This window comes from Protopterus annectens, chromosome 11.part0 (genome assembly GCF_019279795.1).
Source record: "Protopterus annectens isolate FY-2018-M chromosome 11.part0, PAN1.0, whole genome shotgun sequence".
Lineage (NCBI taxonomy): Eukaryota > Metazoa > Chordata > Ceratodontiformes > Protopteridae > Protopterus > Protopterus annectens.
The window spans coordinates 320,345,502-320,367,401 of record NC_056745.1 but is presented as its reverse complement, the minus strand read 5'-3'; the positions used below and the strand labels follow the sequence as shown (position 1 = coordinate 320,367,401).

General features: G+C 41.4%; 1 protein-coding gene across 3 annotated transcripts in view; it reads right to left on the bottom strand.

Moving 5' to 3' along the window:
• TMPO (thymopoietin) overlaps window positions 1-21,900 on the bottom strand; it is a 1,066,167-nt gene that overhangs the window by 691,083 nt on the left and 353,184 nt on the right. For all 3 annotated transcript variants that reach the window (XM_044087819.1, XM_044087820.1, XM_044087821.1), the window contains exon 3: window positions 6,338-6,493. In XM_044087819.1, the coding sequence (XP_043943754.1) occupies window positions 6,338-6,493 (156 nt within the window). The remainder of the gene's footprint in view (window positions 1-6,337; window positions 6,494-21,900) is intronic.

The window sequence follows — 21,900 nt, the reverse complement described above, 5'->3', positions numbered from 1 at the left end:
AATAGCTTAGGCTACTTCACCACTGGCCTACTGTTGAACATCTAGAAGAAAAATATATGAAGTGCTACACAAACTGCCAAAAAGTACAGTTTTGTACCTACCATAAATGTAGATGTCCGATAGGAATGCATCTGCAGTCCTTACAAATGGGTTGTCCTGTCGTCAGGCAGCCCTTCGGTCGGCCGGATTCCAAAGTCTGGGTCTGGCCTCGGCTGGTGTCGCACTTCACCCGACGTCATAGCTGCAGTTATTCGGGTATAAAGGCATCAGCCGACGCCATTTTCCTCAGTGTTTCTTGCCCCAGATGCCAGGTGCCCTCTTGGAAGGCTAAATTTGGATAAATGCCAATGATTCCAAATAGTAGAGAGCAAACACAAAAAATAAGCATGTATGTACATATATACAAACAAATACACCATAATAGATCCCCCCAGCTAGCTATAAGATGGGAAAATACCCTAGGAGTACCACAGAGGGGAAGGCGGGTGGGTAATCCTGACTGCAGATGCATTCCTATCGGACATCTATATTTATGGTAGGTACAAAACTGTACTATGTCCTTCAAGGATGCATCTGCAGTCCTTACAAATGGGTAGAATACCATAGCCAAACTGGGGGAGGAGGAAAAAAGAGATTATGGTGTAGTTAGGATCACTTGCAAAACAGCAGTGGCAAAACCTGCTCGGGATCTAGAGTATAAAGGTAAATTATAATGCTTGGCAAATGTATGCAAGGAGGTCCAAGTAGCAGCCTCTATAATGTCCTTGGTAGCCACTCCTTGTAAGAAGGCTGTGGTAGTGGCTGTAGCCCTTGTAGAGTGAGGCCTGATGTTTTCTGGAGTTTTCTTTCCATGGTAGGAGTAACAAAATCTAATGCAATTTCCTATCCACTTGGAGATTGTCTGTTTTGAAATTGCTTTTCCTTCCCTTCCTGTTGCATATGCTACCAGTAGCTGGTCAGTTTTTCTATTGTCCTTGGTCCTGTCCAGGTAGTAGCGTAACTGTCTATGTACATCCAAGGTATGCAACAGTCTTTCTCCCCTGTTCTGTGGGTGGGGAAGAATGTAGGCAGGTGGATAGCCTGATTTAAAGACACTCTGGATACCACCTTAGGCATAAATGTAGGATTTGTTCTCATGGACACACTATCTTGATGGAAGATCAGGAAGGGTTGCACTGCCATTAATGCCTGTAGTTCAGATACCCTTCTTGCTGAAGTGATTGCCAGCAGGAAAGCAGTCTTCCATGATAAGTATTGTAATTCTGCTGTTGCTGCTGGTTCGAAAGGAGGAAGTGTCAATTTTTCTAGCACAAAGTTCAAGTCCCATGCTGGCAATGGTGGTTTCCTAGGAGGTTTTACATTTTTAATTCCTCTCAGAAACTGCCTGAGCAGAGGATGTGAGAAAACAGGAGGATCCAAGCTGTATTCTGCTGAAATAGCTGATGCATGTATCTTGATGGAAGAATAGGACAGGCCTGTGTGGAAGAGCTCTGCCAAGTATTCCAGGATGTTGGCTATGTTTACCAGTCATCTTCTCCCTTTGCAGTACTCCAAATGAGATATCTTTTCCATTTTGCTGAATAATTTTTTCTTGTTGAGGGTCTGCGAGCCTCAAGGATAATGTCTTTAACCCTTTGGGATAAATTTGGGTTAATTGATCTTATGCAATGTTCCAGGCAGTCAGCTGCAGAGTTTTCAGGTTTGGATGCAGGATGTTGTAGTTGTTCTGTGTTAACAGCAATGGAACCGGGGGTAGTGTCTATATTTGTTCCCGAGACATGCTCCTTAGTAATGGGTACCAATGTTGCCTTGGCCAGTCTGGAGCTATCAGAATGATCCTTGGACGGTCCTCTTTGATCTTCAATAGCACCTTGTGCATCAAAGGAAGAGGTGGGAATGCATATGCTGTCAGGTTTTTCCAAATGAAAGATAGGGAGTCCACTTTCCAAGCAAGTGGGTGGTACGTCCTTGTGCAGAATTTCTTTAGCTGGTGATTGCGTGGGGATGCAAATAAGTCTATTTCTGGGAGTCCCCATTTTCTTGTAATGGTTTTGAAGATGTCCGGATGCAGCATCCATTCGTGGGCATCCGTGGTAGTCCTGCTTAATATGTCTGCTAGAATGTTTTCTTTGCCTGGTACAAAAATTGCTTGTAACTGAATGTTGTAGCTCAGAGCCACATTCCAGAGGTCCAGTGCCATCCGGCATAGAGGGTACGAATGTGTGCCTCCCTGTTTGTTGATGTACCACATAACTGTGGTGTTGTCTGTCCTTATCATCAATTGACCTTCTCGGAGAAATGGTCTGAATGTCTGAATTGCCAATTTTACTGCCAGCATTTCCTTTAGATTTATGTGTAGGTGCAGCTGGTCTTGAGTCCATAAGCCTTGTATGCACTTGTCCAGCATGTGGGCTCCCCAACCGAGGTCTGAGGCGTCCGTCGTGATGGTTTGGCTTGGTTGAATGCTGTAGAAGGGCAATCCTGTGTTTGATTGACAGGCCTGAGCCCACCATAGGAACTCTTGCTTCAGGCATGGGATTATTGGAATTTGGGTTTCTAGGCTGTGCTTGTGTTGAGACCATAAATTCTTTAGGTACCACTGTAGCTTTCTCATATGCAGTCTGGCATGAGGGACCAGTATTATGCAGGATGCCATGAAGCCCAGGGCTTGCAGTACTTTTCTTGCTGTTAGATGGTTCTGCTTTGTTAATGCCAAGAAGTAGAGAGGTAGTTGCTCTTGTTTTTCTACTGTTAGGAATGCCATTTGCTTTGCTGTGTCCAGCTCTGCACCCAAAAAGGTTATTCTTTGGGATGGTATCAGCCTTGACTTTTTTATATTGACTGTATATCCCAGGGCTTGTAGCAGGTAAATGACCCTTTGTAAGTCTTCTGTTAGCTTGTTTTTGTTGTCCGCTTGTATCAGGCAGTCGTCCAGGTAGGGGTAAATTTGGATTCCCTGAAGCCTGCAATGAGCAATTACTGATGCCAGGCATTTCGTGAATACTCTGGGTGCAGTAGATAAGCCAAAGGGCAATGCTGAGAATTGATAATGCTCTGATCCTGCAAGAAATCTGAGGTATCTTCTGCAATTTGGTCGTATGGGGACGTGCAGGTATGCCTCCTTGAGATCTAGAGTTACCAGCCAAGACTCCTTGCCCAGCATGGGAAGAAGCTGCTGTAGAGTCAGCATTTTGAATTTTGGAACAATGAGGAATGTGTTTAAAGCGGACAGGTCGAGAATAGGCCTCCATTTGCTCTCTTTTCTTGGTACCAGGAAGAGTCTGGAGTAAAATCCTTTCCTTGCTCCATAGATGGTACCTTTTCCACAGCTCTCATCCTTAATAATTGAGATATTTGTTTTAGAGCTTCTGCCTTTTGATTTGGAGGTAGGTTTGGCATTCCTCTCTTCCCTGGTAGAGTATGGAAGTGAAACCTGTAGCCTTGGTCTATTGTCTGTAAAATCCACTTGTCTCTTGTGATGTAATGCCAGTTTATTGAAAATAAGGCTAGCTTCCCACCTAAGGGTGCTTCTAGTTGTTCCCTGGTAGGCGGTGCCAGTGCCAAGTCACTGTGATTGCCCTGTAGTTGTGATGGTGGCTGTGTCTGTGGCTGTACTTCGCTGGTTGTTACCCTGCCACTGGCGTCCCCTGTAGGCACCCCTGGATTGGTTTCTGCCTCTTGAACGCCTATTCCTGCCTCTCTGAGTTCTGCAGGAGTCTGGAAAGGACCAATTCTTGGAGGGCCAATTTCTGTTAAACCTTGGCGGTTGGACCTGTAAGAAATCTTTAACTGTTTGGACAGATTTTGCCTTCTCTTCCATCTTCTTCAGCACCTGTTGTGCAGGAGAGCCAAACAAATTGATCTTATCCATAGGAGCATCTAATAGTTTGGACTTGACATGGTCTGGTAAGGCCTGCTCTTTTAACCATGCATGCCTTCTGATAACTGTGCCAGTCATGGCTGATCTAAAGGAAGCCTCCAGTGCATCATAGCCGCATTTTAAAGAATGGTTACTGACTTGCTGAATGTTATGTACCATTTCCTGAACAGATTTTTTTGTCTAATGCTTCATCAGAGGACAGTTTTTTGGTTAACTGGTCTAGCATAAATTCTTGATACTGGATCATGCGAAATTGACAGTTCAAGGCCCTAGCTGAAAGAGTAGCAGAAGTGTAAACTTTTTTACCCCATCTCTAAGGATCTGGATTCCCTTTCAGAGGGGGTTTTTAGCAGAGGTAGCTGCTACAGCCTTAGGCCCTTGGGAGATAGTCTCGGGATCTGCAAAAGGAGCCTTATACAAATGGTAATGCGTGTCCGGGACCCTGTAGTATCTATCAGGCTTAGCAGGGGCCGGAGGTAGAGAATCAGGAGCAGTACAAGCATCATTAAATGCATCATCTACAACAGAAAGAACTGGAGGTATGGCTAAAGGCCTATGTTGTGGTAAATGCAGAAAGGTTCTAAGCCTTTTTCTGGAGTCTGAAAAAACCTGGCCCTGCCACTGAAATTGTTCCCTCATAGCATGCAAGGTTTCCCCAAAGGAAAATTCCTCAGGCGGAGAGGCAGAAGGGATGGACTCTTCAGCATCAGAGTCTTCATAAGGGGAGAAAGGGGCCTCTGGAGGGTCTGTATCATCTGAAACATCAGAGGAATCATCTGTGGAAATAGGCTGAGGGGGCACTGCTCTAGGCCTCTTCTCTGGAGGAGGCTGAGAGGCCCTGTCTGGATGATGTTGGGATCCCCGGATTAAAGAAATGAGATCCTCTGCTAAACTAAGCATTTGTGAACTAGAGCTAGGCCTGTGAGAGGGGGGCTTAGCAGGCACAGTTTTAGTAGTCTTAGCTGCTTTAGCCCTGGCAAAGGCCTTAATGGACATGGCTGCAGGAGGCCTAGCAGCTCCACGTGCAGGGGTTGAAATATCCAAGGGAATAGTGTCAGATAGTTCCTGAGAAACTGCAACAGCAGGTGGGATTTCAGAGGCCGACTCCACCAGGTTGGAAGAGGCCTCGGTAGAAGGTAAGTTTTCGGCTGAAGGAAGAACCGCTTGCTCGGTTTCAGCCGAAACCGAGACACTCGCGGTTGGCTTAACCGCGGTTTCGGCCGAAACCGTGGACCGCGAGTGTCGGTCCTTTTCCTTGCGTTTTTTAGACATTTGCGTAGTCGGAGAATTCGACGGCATAATATAAGCGAAATTGGAGCCGAAAAACTCCTCAGCAAATTCAGACCGACGTCTAAGCGTCCGCCGGTTAAAAGAAGCACAGGCTAGACAAGCTGCTACGTCGTGGTCTGGGCCTAAACAGGGTAAGCAGTAAGAGTGGAAATCTTTATGAGGTATTTGTTTCCCACAAGTTAAACAGTTATTCACTTTTTCTGACATTGGCTGAGGCAAGAAAGAGTCCCCAACGGGGTACTTAGCTTTTTAGAAGTCTTCGAAGTAGTATTCGGTAGTAGTAATCTTTGGTTCTGACCGACCGGCACTTGCGAACAGCTTCTGCTTCGGGCGCCACGCGGCAAGAAAGACTGAGGAAAATGGCGTCGGCTGATGCCTTTATACCCGAATAACTGCAGCTATGACGTCGGGTGAAGTGCGACACCAGCCGAGGCCAGACCCAGACTTTGGAATCCGGCCGACCGAAGGGCTGCCTGACGACAGGACAACCCATTTGTAAGGACTGCAGATGCATCCTTGAAGGACATCTGTATTTTTACCCTAATCCTGAATGCCTTTGACGAGGCAGAAAACCCAACATAATTTTATTTTCTTAGGAAGCTACTTTTCCCCATAATGCACTGTGAGGGACACAACTAATCTTTCCTGTTATACTGTCTTATTTCCTAGCATGCAAATTCTGGGCAACTAGAGAAGACGCTCTTAGCAATTACCAGGTTTTTTCTTCAACTTAAGACTACAAGACTCTACAGGTGTACAACCCCAAGGGAGGGAAAAGTAGCTGTAAATGACAGCACAAAAAAAAAAAAGATGCGAATCCTCAGAGCCAAAATATTTTTATGACCCCACTGGGTGTGATAAGAAACTTTCAGATGTAACAAAATAATTTTAGAGTAACTGAGGCAAGCTTGTAAAGGGTATGGTATGCACTGAGGAAGCTGACAAGGACAGAAATACCACAGAAGAAAAAACGCTAAGTAATACTGTTTTAATATGCAAAGGTATGGGGATCATTCTGTAAAGAAGAAAATACATTCTGGTGAAATAAAATGCTGGGTTTAGGTTAACTGCCCCTTAAAATGAAAAGATGACATATTTGGAGCATGGAAAGCACTACAATGAAAATTGAGCTGCCTCTACAATGCCTAAGGAGAAATGCAACAGTACCTTCTTCATTGTCACTATAGTGGTCAGAATCACTGCTTCCATTTTGTTTGCTTTCTTCTGCAGACTGGAGTACTTGAACAGACTTTGAGGATTTCACTGCTGGTTCTTCTTCTAATAACTTCTGGAGTCTTTTCTCATAAACTTTTCTTGTGGATTCTGCAACAAGAGCAAAAGACAGCTAATGCAGAGAGGTAAAAATATAGCACTCTTGCTTCAATACTAAATTAAACTGTACTTTTATTTTCCCATTTTTTTAAACTGGCTCAGATTAGTTGCTGCTCTAGTTGATCAATATTTTAAAGTTATTCTAATGAATATATGCATGTGCAAGAGCAAAAGCTTGAATACTAGGTATCCATGTCCCTCTTTCCTGCTGAGCTCCCTTCCTTAACATCAAAATATCCATTCATTCCCCTTACCTGAATGGACTGGTAAAATCCAAGCTCACTTTATGTACTTGCCTTGTAAGACTGACCTCTTTCCATTCAAGACTGAAAGCCAAGATTGGGGCATCACATTTGCAACTAATGAGAGCAGGGATTCTTAGATACACAGAGAAACAGAAGTGTTAACTGGGACGGGGTGAGAAGTGATGATAGATGTATCACCATGTCTGCCCAACCAAGCCCCACCCTCTTGCTACAGACAACAGTGGCCTGCCTTCAAGATGGGAAGTGGTTACCAGATATAGCCTCAAAAGGGTCACCTCATTAAAAATCTGTTAAGCAGGTAGTACCACTGAGTCTTAGTACTGTACTTGGTCTTATCTTAGAGAAACTAACTCTACAACGATAATAGAACCGCTTTATGTAATATGCACAATCTGCATTAAATCAAATATGTGAAAGTGCACTGTTTACAAGAAACATACTTGACAATTACAACTATTTATATCATGTACAGAGTTATTTACCTATTGGTGCAGTTATTTACAATGTGCAAGAGAGACAAAAAAGGGAGAGAACTTCAGTGAAGAGGTTCATAGGTGTATACTAGGCTAAATGACCACTGGACCCTTTATAAGCCTAACCATGCAACCCAAATATATCCCACAACTTATTCTGCCTTACAGGTTATTTTAAGGAAGTATTATTTAGAGCATGACTTAACAGCTACCTCTGTCCTGAGACAAGTGTCACACCAGGGGTGAATTTCCAATTTCCCTATTCACGGACACTGGGTGTGTTTGAATATGATTAGGGAAAGGTTCTGCTTCATGTGGATGGGATACTTGTTCCGGAGAATGGAAACACTCCAAGATGCATAGCTAGCACCCAAACAAGTCTTATTTAAGTTGCAAGTAAAGTTTAAATCCTTATATATAATAGTATGGGGCTGTTCATCTTGTGGATATACAAAAAGACCATCAGAGCAGGATCCAAGGATGGTATGACAGGCATAAATTGCATCTCAGCAGTCTGTAGAAAAAAGATTATACAGATAGGGCTTTGAGATGATCAGCCTAGTGCATTGTCTTTATGCCCTGTATTCTTTTTTGTGAGGAGCCTCTGTTGAAGTTCCAGTTGTTGCATGCGACTGGTGTCTGATAACATACTGAAGAAGGCATTATACTCAATGGTGGGTCTGAGGAGGACAGAGTACAGTAGCACAATGACTTCCCTGGGCCTAGATGCCATGTCCTTACTTGCAAGTTAAATGACAGGATGAGTTTACCACCTAGTAACCTAGCTTCTGGGCAACATGCATCTATCTACATTTGCCCCCAAATTCTTGACTACTGTGTCTACTTTTACTGGTGTTATATCAATGAGGCAGTTTCCCCTGAGTGGCAGACTTCCTAAAATGTGCTATTATGCATTTGTTGGCATAGAGTTTTAAGCTGTGGTTTTGGTACCAATTATTTATCTGTTTTAGATCTTTCTTTAAGATGTTAGTAATTTTTTTTTGGGAGGGTGGGGTACTCTATGATTGCTTCTAGCTTGCAATCATCTGCAAACTTGGTAAGCCAGAGGCCCTTAACATTGGCTTTAAACTCCACAAAATAGATGCCAAGGAGGATCAGACCTACCACAGAACCCTAGGGGATTCCACTGGTGTATGGCCTCTTTATAGAGGTGGTCTCTCCAATCCCAACTTCTTTGGTCTTGTCTGTGAGCCAGCTAGCTAACCAGGGAGTTACACATGGGTTTATGCCTAATTCCAGAGTTTGTTTACAATTCCAGAGTGGGGGTATTATATCAAATGCCTTACTTAGGTCATCGTAGGCAATATGCACCATTTTGCCCTCATCCATTGCCTTGATGACCATTTCAAAGAAGTCCACCAGGTTGGTAGACATAACCTGCCTTTGACAAAACCAAATTGGGATGGGTCCAGTGTCTGAGGGTTTAATATGTCACTGTTAATTATTTCCATAATTCTTTCCATGACTTTTCATACGAGACTAGTCAGACTAGACTAGACATCCTAGGATTATTATATGGGTCCAATGAAGCTGTATTCTTGGCCTTTTAGCACAGCTAATAACAGTTGGAGGTGTTACATTAGAAAGCATTTCCGGGGGGGGGGGGGGGGTGAGAGGGGGTTAAAGATGAAGCAGAATTTGTCAGCCAGAAGATTTGCTACATCTCCCAGTTCTGTAAGCATGGTTCCATTTACCAACGGTTCATCTCATTGTGGTGTACTGCCTTTTTAAGGTTTTCTCTAGTTAATCACTATATATTAATCAGATCAGACAACAGTAGTAGAAGTAGCGAACTTAAACTTATCTTAAGTCAAAAAAATAATAAAAAATATATACTTGTACAGAATTACTAAGTATTCGAAAGTAATCCAAGCAAGGCAGGCGCAGTCTGTTCTCTGTCGAAAATCTGTGTACTTAATAAAGGATTTTCGACCGGAAACAGACTGCCTGCCTTGCTTGGATTACTTTTGAATACTTAGTAATTCTGTACAATTATATATATATATATTTTACTTAAGACAAGTTTAAGTTCAGTACTTCTACTACTATTGTCTGATCTGATTAATATACAGTGTAACTAGAGCTATATAGACTGAAAATCTTCCACACAGAGAAGTTTCTTACACTGTTTTGTTTTTGGACCCACTATACTTGTTTAGTGGGTTGTTTTGAGACTTTTGGGATACCACAGAGACTGCTTGCCTTTTTAAGGTTTCAAACACAGTTAAAGAAAACCTTATGTCTGCCCTTAGCCTGGGACGCTATCTTTATCTCAAAATTTTTTTCACTGGACTTAGTCCTCTTACTTGCATGGTCAATTTAGTGGGAGTTTCATCCTTTTTTGGTGTCACCTATGACTTTTCACAATGTAAAAGTATTTTCAGCTGTTTTTGTACATGAAAAAGTTACTAAGTACACAGATATCTTTTTTTTCCTCTTCTCACTTTTCTTTTTTTTTTTTTTTGTATTAAGAAACGTAGGCATTACGGTGCAAAAAAGAGGAAACTCTAGACAAAACCATGTTTAAGTTAATACACTAATCTTCCGTTGCTGAGGTGGGGATGGGGTCTAAAAGTACACAGATAATATGCGTAGAAATGGTATTCCTTCTCTTACTTTTGCATAGGTGAATGTCTGGATTAAGACCCTTGGCTTAATCTATTAACACATTTTAAGTAAAAGCAAGTTAATATGAGAACAGCAAATATAATGAAAAGCTTTTCTTCGGCAATAAATGTTTCAGTTTCTGTGGATGAGGAGGAGGAGGACTACAATTTGATTTTTCTCTCTCCCATGTTTCCATGAAGACAAGCTGATAACAGGACAATAAAAGACAGGATACTGGTTGCTTCAAGGCTAAAAGTTAATGATTTCTAAAAGCATGTATGATGTTTTCACATGAGGGGAGAAAAATACAGATTTAAAAAGGCACTGCAGGTAACACGCATCCTAGCATAAATAACCTCAATTTCAGGTAAATTAGGGCCTATGTTAACAGCTATCTATTAGGCACAAATACTCCTATTAGGAGAGTTAAACTTCATTACTTGAAGACGTACATGAGGTGTGTGTGTGTGTGTTTACGGAGTTAACAGGTTATGGGGAGTTCTGGCGGGTCTCTTTTTTTTTTTTTTGTTTGAGATTTTTTATTAAAACAAAAAAAGTGACATATGTTCCAATGTCAATATAAAATGATTAACCTGCCAAACATTAATGGGTGCATTTATCACAAAAACTGGAAATAGACATTTAAAAAAGCATAATGGTGACATGTCCCATATTATCTTGGAATGCGAACAGTCTCAAAGGTATACACAGAAAATGAAAGAATACTTGATTACGCTGGTATGGATTTATATTCCACTTAAAACTCCTATTATAAGCATTATAAAAAGTTGGGAGAAATATAATCAACTTTCAGCATTTTATATTACTTATAGATGGGGGACTGGAATTTGATCTGCAACAATAAGGGTGTATCTGGGTGGCCTACAATGGAAATGTAACAAGAGTACAGAATTCTGAAGACATTTATGAAAATATTTGGTATGCAAAATGTGAATTCAGTAGTAGGAACTGAGAGAATTTACACATTATTCCACAAGGTACAATAACTGGTGTAGGCTAGACAGAAATTATATTTCACAGGAACACGTGCATTTAATTAAGAACTTTGATACATATCCAATGACAATTTCAGATCATGCTCCAGTAATTACCAAGGTAAAAATGCAGGATAATGAAGCAAAGAGGAAACAATGCCACTTCCCCACCGAACTGCTAAACAGTGAGCTAAGGAATGGGTAGTGGAAAATTATCAGGGAGTTATTAGGGAAGATAGAAAAATACTCCAGAAGTTATAGGTAGTGAGTGGGATAAAATGAAAGTGACTTTAAAAACAGGGTAGATAAAAAGATGTCGGATTAAGAAATAAGAATTTAACAGGGGCTGACAAAGGTTAAGGTACTACAAAATAAGGGGAATATCACAAAACAAGAAGAGGTGCAATTGCAGCTCGCTAGCGAGAAAATAAGGGAGTACCTGGATAATGTGTACGAGTTCATAAAGATTGGAGTTACCAAAAAATAACAGCAAAGTCGAAAATATTTTGGTACAATGACTAAGATAGTAGAACGGTTTGTTGTCAAACATAAAATAACCAGAGATCCTGTAGGATAGAGAGAGATATTTAGAAAATTTTATTTTAAAAATTGCGTAATGCAGAGAAGTAGGGAAATAAAAAGAAAAGTACAAATAAAAGCATTTATGGAAAACTTAAATATGCTAGTTAGTTGTTTTACCACATGTATCTCTAACAGTTAAGACAGAAGGTGATGAGGAAAGTCTCCAGGAATAGATGGTATTCCAATGGAAGTTTGGAAGCCAAGAGAGATTAAAATGCTAAAGATTTGAAAAGTTTTGTTTAACTGTATTTTAAAAGGAGGGGAGGCACCAACATCCAGGAAAAAAACTGTCATGGTTGTAATACCTAAAGGCCAATGTGATCCAGCTTCATACAGGCCCATTTCAATTTTATACCATGATTATAAAGTGTTTATGTTTAGAGAGGCTTACAGAATGGCAAAGATGATACAAAAACTGACAGATATGGACCAATGTGTTTGAAAAGTTGGCTTTATTTGCAGCTGAAGTTATTTTGTACGTGATGGAACCAGAAAAGGACATCTCAGTGTTGTGTAGTATTCTGAGACAGATCCAGTTTTTTTTCCAGGATACAAAATTAATGAAGATAAAACAAAAGCTATAGCTATAAACTATGCACCCACACATGGACTGGATCAGCAATATTCATATTTGTGAGGACATGATCAAATTAAAGTATTTAGGAGTATGGATAAAAAATTATTCGGTTATGGCAGCTAAGGATATGTGAGAAGAGACTAAAAAGAAAATACAAAAACGGGGGAATTGGAAGGTCTTGCCTATTGATATGGAAAGCAAGATACAATCAGTAAAAATGTTTTAGTCCCTTTAGGTTTATACACAGGCATATTTTTATCCACCAGAGAAGTTGTGGATAGTATTTAAAGAGTTGAGTGATTTTATTTGGACGGGGAAGAGGGAAAGAGTCAAGTGGACTTATTCCTCCCAACAGAACAAGGAGGTTTAGAACTACCTGATTTGAAAAGATATTTTAGAGCAGCAGAGTTTAGGATCTTGTACATAACAAAAGCAGAAAGCTAAAATTCAAAGAGGAAAGGGAAAATGATGAAGTGGGAGGGATAATTCAAGAAACAAGGAAGGAATGGGATTGTAGATGCAGATCCTTAAGAACAATCATACAGACTATTATATTCATAAAACAGCAGTAAGTAACACCAACTAAGCCAACATGGGATTGGAGAAAGGAGATTCTGTCAATAGACATGACTGCAATTAGGTGTCCAGAGAACATCAAGAGGGGGCTCAAATTTACTGGAGGAAAATGGCAAATAAAAAAAGGTATTGAGAACAAATAGACAGGGAAAGGTAACAGAATGGGAAGAAGCCATGAAAGCAATTAGAGTGCAGGCTAGTGATTGATTATACTCTGACATCAATCTCTGATAGGGAAGGGAAAGAGAAAAGGATATGGAGATCCTAAATGAAAGACTTGCACTGCTTGAGTTTTTAACTGAATCTAGAACAAACTACTGTTAAAAAAAGGATAAATTAGTAGGGCATATAAAATATTGCCAGTAACTATATCAGAAAACATCATAAAAGATTGTGAATTGCATTTTTAATGCCTTTTCCCAAAGAAACAATGTGAGGACATATGTATGGCTCACAGACCTGCAACAAAATCAAGAAGATTTAAGGAATTTTTGTCTGGAAATGCTTGCATAGATACTTTTATACCCTAAGCAGATGCCAAAGAATCTTTCCTAGGGTACATGGCAAATGTTGAAGGTATAATGTGGAAAAAGAGGTGCCTGGGAGCATATGTTCAGAGTACAAGTTGACATATTTTAAAAATTCCCTACAACTCCAGCTTTACTCCGTAGAATATTGCCTACTTCGAGGTGATTTCTGCCCAACATACAAAGCTATGTCAAACCCAGTGCTGTTGGACATGCTACACCTAAAGAAATCCCAATCCCTCCGAGCTACACACTCTAGGGACCTAAACCTTGTCCCCACAATAAACAGGACATGCTGGAGGGATAAATTCCTGTCCCAGAGACTTCCTATACACTGGAACAAGCTACCCATCTATGTCAAGCAAAGTTCTTCATTAGCACTTTTCAAGAAACATCTTGATGAGTGGATGGGAAATAGGAAATGCACCCTGTGGAACACTTCTGTCTCTCTGCTGGACAGTGGCACAGGAAAATAACTTTCTTGGGTGGTGTAAGCCATGGAACCTTGTTGGCTAGCCTTATGTAGGCCCTTGGGCCGATAGCCTAGTACCTACCTATGAACAAAGTACTCTATCGGGAACGTACTTTATCAGGAATATTGGGCAAACGAATGGAATTAAGGAGATTGTTTTACAGAGTTAGTATACAGGATCTGAAATGTTTAGACACAAGTAAGGCTTGAAGTTATTTCTGGTGGCTGCCAAAAAATTACTAGGAAAATGGAAATCATAACCTAATCCAGCTATACTTGAACTTGTGAATATTTTAACAGAGATAAAAGAACAAAGTGGGAACCTTAGAAAAGGGGAGGAGTACATTTCACAGAAAAAAAATAGATATTGTGGAAACAATACAATGTTTGGAGAGGAACAAGGTTTATGAGAAAACAGGATTTGAACAACTTATGTAGTGTTGCTTTGATTACATATGACAACATATGTAATCTATAATAAGGTTTGTAACTGTAAACTTGTTAATACGGTTTGATTACTTTTATATAAATGTAAGTTTGCCTATGTCACAAGTAATAACTCAAAGGCATTTTAAAAAATACAGCTAGCTTTCTCAAGTAATTGTATTATGGAGACAGAAGTGCAGTATAATGTGTAAATGATGCTAAGACCTTCCAGTAATAAGCAATCTTCCCACAAATGCAAATGAAGTTAGAAGATTAATGTTCTAGAACAAAGTAAAAAAAAAAAAAAAAGCAAATGGATAACTTTTTATTGGCTAAAACATGAAAGTTTATAGTTAAAACACCTCCTAGAGGTTTGTGAAGGCTATTTTTGAAAGAAGGCTTATGTAGTACAGAACACCAGAGAGTTTCAAAGATTTGAAGGTACAGTTACTAAAAGCAGCAAACAGTACAGAATCCAGGGATCATGGCCTCATTGTAAGGATACACCATGACAAAACAGTGCTAAAGATGGCAGTACAATCCATTTTTAATTTATGGGTGCTTAAATTTAACCTACTCTTGAATGAAATCCAAGAAAACTAAGCATCCTGTATTCTTAAGTACCAAATACAAATGCTGGGATTCTGTTTTAAACTGATACGAGAATGGCTATCTGACAGAAACTTAATGTAAAGACAGGGTTTCCAAAAGTCAATACATGGTAAGGTCAAGGCTGCACTGGCAACAGCTGTTTTTGAGAAGCTTTGGGAAATACACTTGTGTAGGAACTCAAGGTGCAGATGTTCTACTATGTTCACTACTGCAGTTTTGCTGACTTTTTGGAATTTCTGATGTAGAAGGCCTGATGTCTCACTCAGTGTCGAGAGATTTCTACACTTGCCCTCTTGACAACGTAGATGAACTCTCAACCTGGACATCAACATGCCTGTGGAATAAGGAGGTGGTCGGTCTGTGCTCTTAGCTCTTTTTCCATATGAGAAGAGGGGTTTGGTAGACATAACAGCACTAGCTGCCTAGCATGCAAATGCTCCTAGGTTTAGAAGCCCAAGCAGAAGAACCCACATTTCCCCCCCAGGGATCCCCCTCCACTCCCTAACTAAAAAACTGGCAAGTTAGGATAGAGTGAAACTGCAAATTAATGTGACTGGGTACCCATGAAAACTACACAAATGCTGTATTAAAAATACACAGGCAGAGGGAGGAAAACAATACTGGAAGACTGAATGCACTTCAACTTCACCACACCTCTGTGTTATATTCATCATATTGCTCACTATTGCAGTATTGCTGACTTTGGGAAGTTTATAAGCATTTGAGTGATAGGTCCTGTGCAGGTAGGAGTTGCATCTCTCCTTGTAGGATAACCACAGCAAATCCTTCCCTGTCACTAGAAAAGTTTCAAGTTATAACGCTTAGAGATTATATGGACAGATGACCAAGTAGCTGCTTTTCAAAGTAGCTTGTGTGCAGACCTCCCCCACTCCAAAGGAAAGCCATAGTGACTACTGTTGCTCTAGTGGAGTACGTCTTCATATACCCTAGTACAGTTGAAGGAACAGAAATTTGGTCAGCTAGCCATTTTTAAATATTCTGGTTAGAAACAGATATACCTTCACTAAACTTCATAAATGCAGTGGATAACTGATCTGACATATTCATTTATTTACTCATTTATAGGTTAACATTCTAATTGTTTATGCACATCCAGGGTGTGCAAAATTCCTTCCCCTCCTTGTTTTGTGGCTTGGGGTAGAACACTGATTTAGACAGATGTCAACAGCATGCCATTTGGTTACACTACAGGGTTAGCCTGTCCTTGTGCTTAAAGAACAAAAATGTTAATTTGCGCAATCTCTTGAACCAACAACTCTCCTAGCAGACGAAATAGCCACAAAGATGGCAACCTTCCAAGTCAAGTACCTGAAGGGAGCTGGAGCCGCAGTCTCAAATGGTGTTATTAACTTTTACAAAACATTAAGTCCCATGGTGGAGAGACCACTTTCAAGGGAGAGATCTTTGGTGTAGGTGCTTTGAGGAATGGTGACATGGGAATCACTTCGTAGGCAGACACGGTTAGCACATGTACTTTTAATGAAACAACAGATAATCCAGGTTTGTAAATCAGAGTGTTACGTACTGGAGGACAGACAGCAATGAACACTGGTTAAGGTCCACGGGAGCTCACTCTTCCACTTTGTTAGGCACAATATCCTTACTCTTCATTTCCTAATCACCCTGAGAAAACCAAATGTATCCTTAGAAAAGTATGGGTAAGTGGGGAGAGTGCAAAATCAAAGCTATCATCCTTAGGGTCTTCTGGCTGGGGTGTAAAAGTGAATCCCTGTTGATTTAAAAGGTTAACATGCAGAGGCAGTGGAACAGGACCCATTCTTACCATGCTCACTAGGACAGACAACCAGCGCAATGTTTGTAAAAAGGGTGCCAAGAAGCATTTCTGGCCAGTCCTCCTCTAACCTGGATTACACAAAAAGGCCAAGGGGATGCAGGAAAAGTGTGCAAAAATAGATATGCCCACCTGACAGAGAAATGCATCCATTGTCCAGGCCCTATTCTTGCTACCCTCATTCAAAGTGCTTTGCTTTCCAGCTTCTGGAAAAGCAAAAAATCTGCTTCAAACACACACCACCAGTGGACCAAACCCAGAAATGTGCGTTGCCTCATCATACATCCATTGGGTCTGCCTCTGCTCTGCCAAGATATTCTCCTGGGATGGGATGAAACATGTCCAGAGTCATCCATGGCTTCTGGGTAAGGTTTCATTCCTCCAAGGCCATCCTGCTCAATTAGTAAGAAAGGCTTCCCCCTCAGTTTTGCCAAATTCCACTATAGCTGCACTGTCCATAAGTATATGCAAAGCCCAAGCCTATTAAGTCTACTTAAAGGCTTCTTTGGCTACAACTACAATATTCTTTTATATTCATGTGCTTTTTCCGTTAAGACAGGGGTGTCCAACAAATGGCCCTAGGGCCACAATCCTGACAACCAAAGTATTTTACCAGGCCCTCATTTTTAATGGACAGATACATGTTAGCCATGGTAATGTTGTCCACCAAAACCTTGACAAATAATGGTAACTGGCCCTTAACCATATGGTAAGTGTCCCCTAACCAAAAAAGGCTGGAGACCCCTGCTTTAAGCCTTGCTTCAAACCAATGTGTGATCTGGCAGGTTGCCCTCATTCGGCCTGAATAACAAAGTCTTGGATCCTGCGTCGGTTGCTGTCTCCTCTTCCATGATGTCAGGTCGTCAGGGGTATAAAACATGCATCCAACGCCATTTTATTCAATTTTTCTTGCCCCAGATGTCAGGTGCCCCCCAAATAAGGAGCAAAAAAAAAAAAAAAAAAAGGCACTTTTAGCAACATAAACTTTACCTTCATCTAAAAGCAAATACACCACAAAGGCTTTAGAATATAGTGAAGGAAAGAGACGTTATAGAAAAGGGGGATGGCGGGTGGGTAACCCGAACTGCAACAGTGAATACACTCGAACATCTACATTTATGGTAAGTGTACACAGCTGTACTATGTTCTTCGTGTTTCACTGCTGCAGTCATTACATTTGGGTAGAATCCCAAAGCTATGGCTGGGAGGATGGAACTAAATAGCATTAGGAGCAGCTATAAAGCCCTGCAGAACTGCAGTGGCAAAGCCTGCCCTAGATTTAGAGAAGAGAGGCAAATGATAATGCTTTGTGAAGGTAAGAACAGAGCTCCAAGTAGCAGCTTCTAGAATGTCTTTTGTTGAAACTCCTCTGAGAAAGGCTGCTGAGGTAGAGGCAGCGCTGGTGGAATGTGACCTGATTCCCTTGGGTACAGGTTTACCATGATGCAAGTAGCAGAAACGAATGCAGTGGCTTATCCACTTAGAAATAGTCTGCTTTGATATAGCCTTCCCCTCTGACCCTGAAGCAAATGCCACCAGTAGTTGCTCAGACCTTTTTCTTTCTTAGAGATTTGGTCCTGCTTAAGTAGAATCTTAGTTGTCTGTGTACGTCCAATGAATGCAGAATCCGCTCCCCCTTGTTCTGCGGATTTGGGTAAAATGTTGGCAGGTGAATAGTTTGGTTAACAGCCACACTGGATACCACCTTAGCCATAAAGGAAGGATTGGTCCTGAGGGACACCCTGTCCGGGTAAAATGTAATAAAAGGCTCCACGGCCATGAGAGCCTGTAGTTCTGAAACCCTTCTTGCTGAAGTGACTGCCAAAAGGAAAGCTGTTTTCCAAGATAAAAACTTTATATCTGCAGTAGTTGCTGGTTCAAATGGAGGCAGGGTGAGTATTTCCAGCACAAAATTGAGGTCCCATGCAGGAGTTGGTGATCTTCTGGGAGGCCTTAAATTTTTGGCCCCTCTAAGATACTGTTTTAGCAGAGGATGAGAAAAGATGGGAGGCTCCATCTTGTAATGAGCCGAGATGGCAGAGGCATGGATTTTTATTGAAGAGAAGGACAGGCCCTTGTCAAGCATCTCAGTCAGGTAATGTAAAATTTGAGGGATATTTGGTTTTGCTGTGTCCATTCCTTGTGCTTGGTTCCAAGCACAGAATCTATTCCATTTATCAGCATAAGATTTTCCAGTACTAGGCCTTCTGGCTTCCAAAATGACATCCATAACAGATTTACTGAGAGGTGTTGTTTGAATAATTACATGATCAGCCATGCTGCCAGGTTCAGAGTTTGGAGCGGAGTGTGCAGAATTTGATTGTTCTGCTGAGACAGTAGATGAGGTATTTGAGGCAAGTGCCAAAGAGGGAGTTGAGAGATATTCCTTAGAATTGGGTACCAGTGCTGGCGAGGCCAGTCCGGAGCAATTAGGATTATTTTTGGTTTTTCCTGTCTGACCTTTAGTAAGACCTTGGAGAGTAGAGGCAGAGGGGGAAAGGCGTAGACTGATAGGTTTTTCCAACTGAAGGATAGAGCATCCACTTTCCATGCTTGCTGTGATGAGTCCTTGTGCAGAATTTGTCCAGTTGATAATTTTGGGGAAAGGCAAATAAATCTATGTCTGGGCTCGCCCATTTCTGTGTTACCATGCTTAAGACTTGTGGATCCAGTTTCCATTCGTGCGGGTCCATAAGATTTCTGCTTAGGTCGTATGCCAGAGTATTTTGTTTTCCTGGCAGGAATTGAGCTTGAAGATGTACTTGGTAAGTCAAGGCTGTGCTCCACAATGCCATGGCTAGTCTGCAAAGGGGGCATGAATGTGTACCCCCCCTGCTTGTTTATGTACCACATAACCATGATGTTGTCCGTCTATCAGTAGTTGTCCTGGATGAAGTAAATCCTTGAAAGCTGTCAGGGCATTCTGAACAGCTAACATTTCTTTCTGGCTGATAAGCAGATGCATTTGTTTTGGGCTCCATATGCCCTGAATGGATCTCCCCGCCAGGTGCCCCCACCCCAAACATAGTCTGATGCATCTGTAGTTGCTTTGGGTGGCAGGGGGTAGAGTGAATGACAGTCCCTTGTTTTGGTGACATGTCTCTGCCCACCAAAGAAACTCCTGTTGTAGGCAGGGAATGAAAGGAATCATTGTTTCCAGACTGTGACAATGTTGACTCCATAAACTTTTTAGGTACCATTGAAGTTTCCTCATATGCAGTCTTGCATATGGAATTAGTAGAATGCAGGATGCCATGAACCCAAAAGCCTGCGGAATTTGTCTTGCAGATAACTGGGTTTTTGTTGCCATCTGTTTGAAGTATATAGTCAGTTGCCTTTGTCTGGCGTAAGGTAAGCTATCTGGGCAGTTGTATTCAAGCTTGCACCCAGGAATGTAATTTTTTGAGAGGGTACCAGTTGTGATTTCTTTTTGTTTACTGTGTACCCTAGGAATGTTAGAAGCCTTTTTACAAATGCCAGATGTTGAAGAAGAATGTCTTTGTTCTCTGCTTGAATGAGCCAGTGGTCCAAGAAAGGATAAATTTGTATGCTTCTTTGTCTGCAAAATGCAATTACTGGTGCCAGGCACTTTGGCTTATCTTCTGCGCCCAGGGTCTTTACAAAGGGCAGTGCAGAGAATTGGTAATGCATAAAGCCTGACTTGAAGCGGAGGTATCTTCTGCATGATTCCCTTATTGGGATATGCAGGTATGCCTCTTAAGTCTAGAGTCACTAACCAAGCGTTCTTGCCCAGCATAGGCAGTAGCTGTTGTATAGTCAGCATTTTGAATTTTGGAATGTCTAGGAACGAGTTCAAATTCGATAAGTCCAGTATTGGACGCCAGGCATGGTCTTTTCTGGGTACCAGGAACAGACTTGAAAAAAAACCTTGTCCTTTTTCCTGTTCTGGCACTGGTTGAATAGCCCCCATATCCATGAGGGACATAACTTGTTTCTGAGCCTCTGCCCATTGATTTTGTGGCAGATCTGGACAACCGTTAGGAATTGGCAAAGTATGGAAATGAAATCTGTACCCCTAGGATACTATGTTTAATAGCCACTTGTCCTGGGTAATTAACTGCAAATTTTTAACATGAAGTGCTAAATTTCCCCCCAAGGGGGCTGCCAAAAGATAAGTGCTTGGTGATGGTAGAGGGAAGTCATTGAGACTGCTTACTGTAGGGTTTGTGCTTTGTTTCCTCCAGATTTGGAGGAGGGGGCACCCCATTGCTTTGACCTGCAAGAACCCTGTGATTGGTATCTAGAGCCTTTTGAGAGCCTGGATTTGCCTTGAGAGGCTCTGTTGGACACAGGAAAGGACCAATTTTTAGTAGGCCAGTGCCTACTGAATCTGGGTGGCTGCACTTGTAAGAAATCTTTTACAGTTTGCATAGATTTAGCTTAGTCTTCCATTTTCTTTAAAACCTCTTCTGCCTTATTACCAGAGTATCATACTGTAAAAGGACATCCAACAATTTAGCTTTAACATGATCAGGCAGATTTTGCTCCTTGAGCCAGGCATGCCTTTTAATCACAGATCCAGTAACTGCAGCCCTGCAAGAGGCCTTCAAGGAATCAAAAATACATTGCAAAGTATGCTTTCCAACCTGTTATGCTGCATGCAATAATTCCTGTAATTCTTTATTTTCCACACAATCAGAAATCTTCACTTGTGTTTCAATAAGACCATAACATGCTGTTGATATTTAAGCATATGAAACTGGCAGTTTAAGTCCCTAATTGCCAAGGTTGCAGACGTATAAACCTTCTTTCCCCATCTATCCAGAGCCCTGGAATCTCTATCAGAGGGGGTAGGATTTTTGGCTGTTGAGGCCTTTACACCTTTGGGACTCTAACAGATAGTCTCAGGATAAGCAGCAGGATTTTTGAATAGAAATTTGTGGGAGTCAGGAACCCTGTAATATCTGCCTGGCTTACTAGGAGCCGGAGGTAGGGAACCAGGAGCCATGCTTGATTCCGAAAACACAACAATGTCTAATACAGGAGGTATAGCCAAAGGCCTGTGCTGAGGAAGAAGGAAATCCATACGCCTCTTTTTTGATTCAGAGAAATCCTGACTCTCCCAATGAAAATGTTCCCTTAAAGTATGCAAGGTTTCTCCAAAAGAATAATCCTCGGGTGGAGATGCAGATGGGATGGATTCTTCTGCATCTGAATCCTCATAGGGTGGTACAGAAAATCCCTAATTAGAAGAGAAATCAGAAGAAATAGAAATCTAATTTGAAGATTCATAATCAGTGTCTTGCCTAGGCCTCTTAGCAAGGGGGGTTGGGAGCCCCTGATCAAGGTAATTAAGTCCTCAGCCATTTTGATCAACTGTTTTGTAGGCATAGGGGCCTGAGCACATGGCTCATGCATCAGTTTTTTTAGATTTAGATGTTTTTGATCTTGCTTTTGAAGCTGGCATCGGTTTTATATAAAAATGTTGAG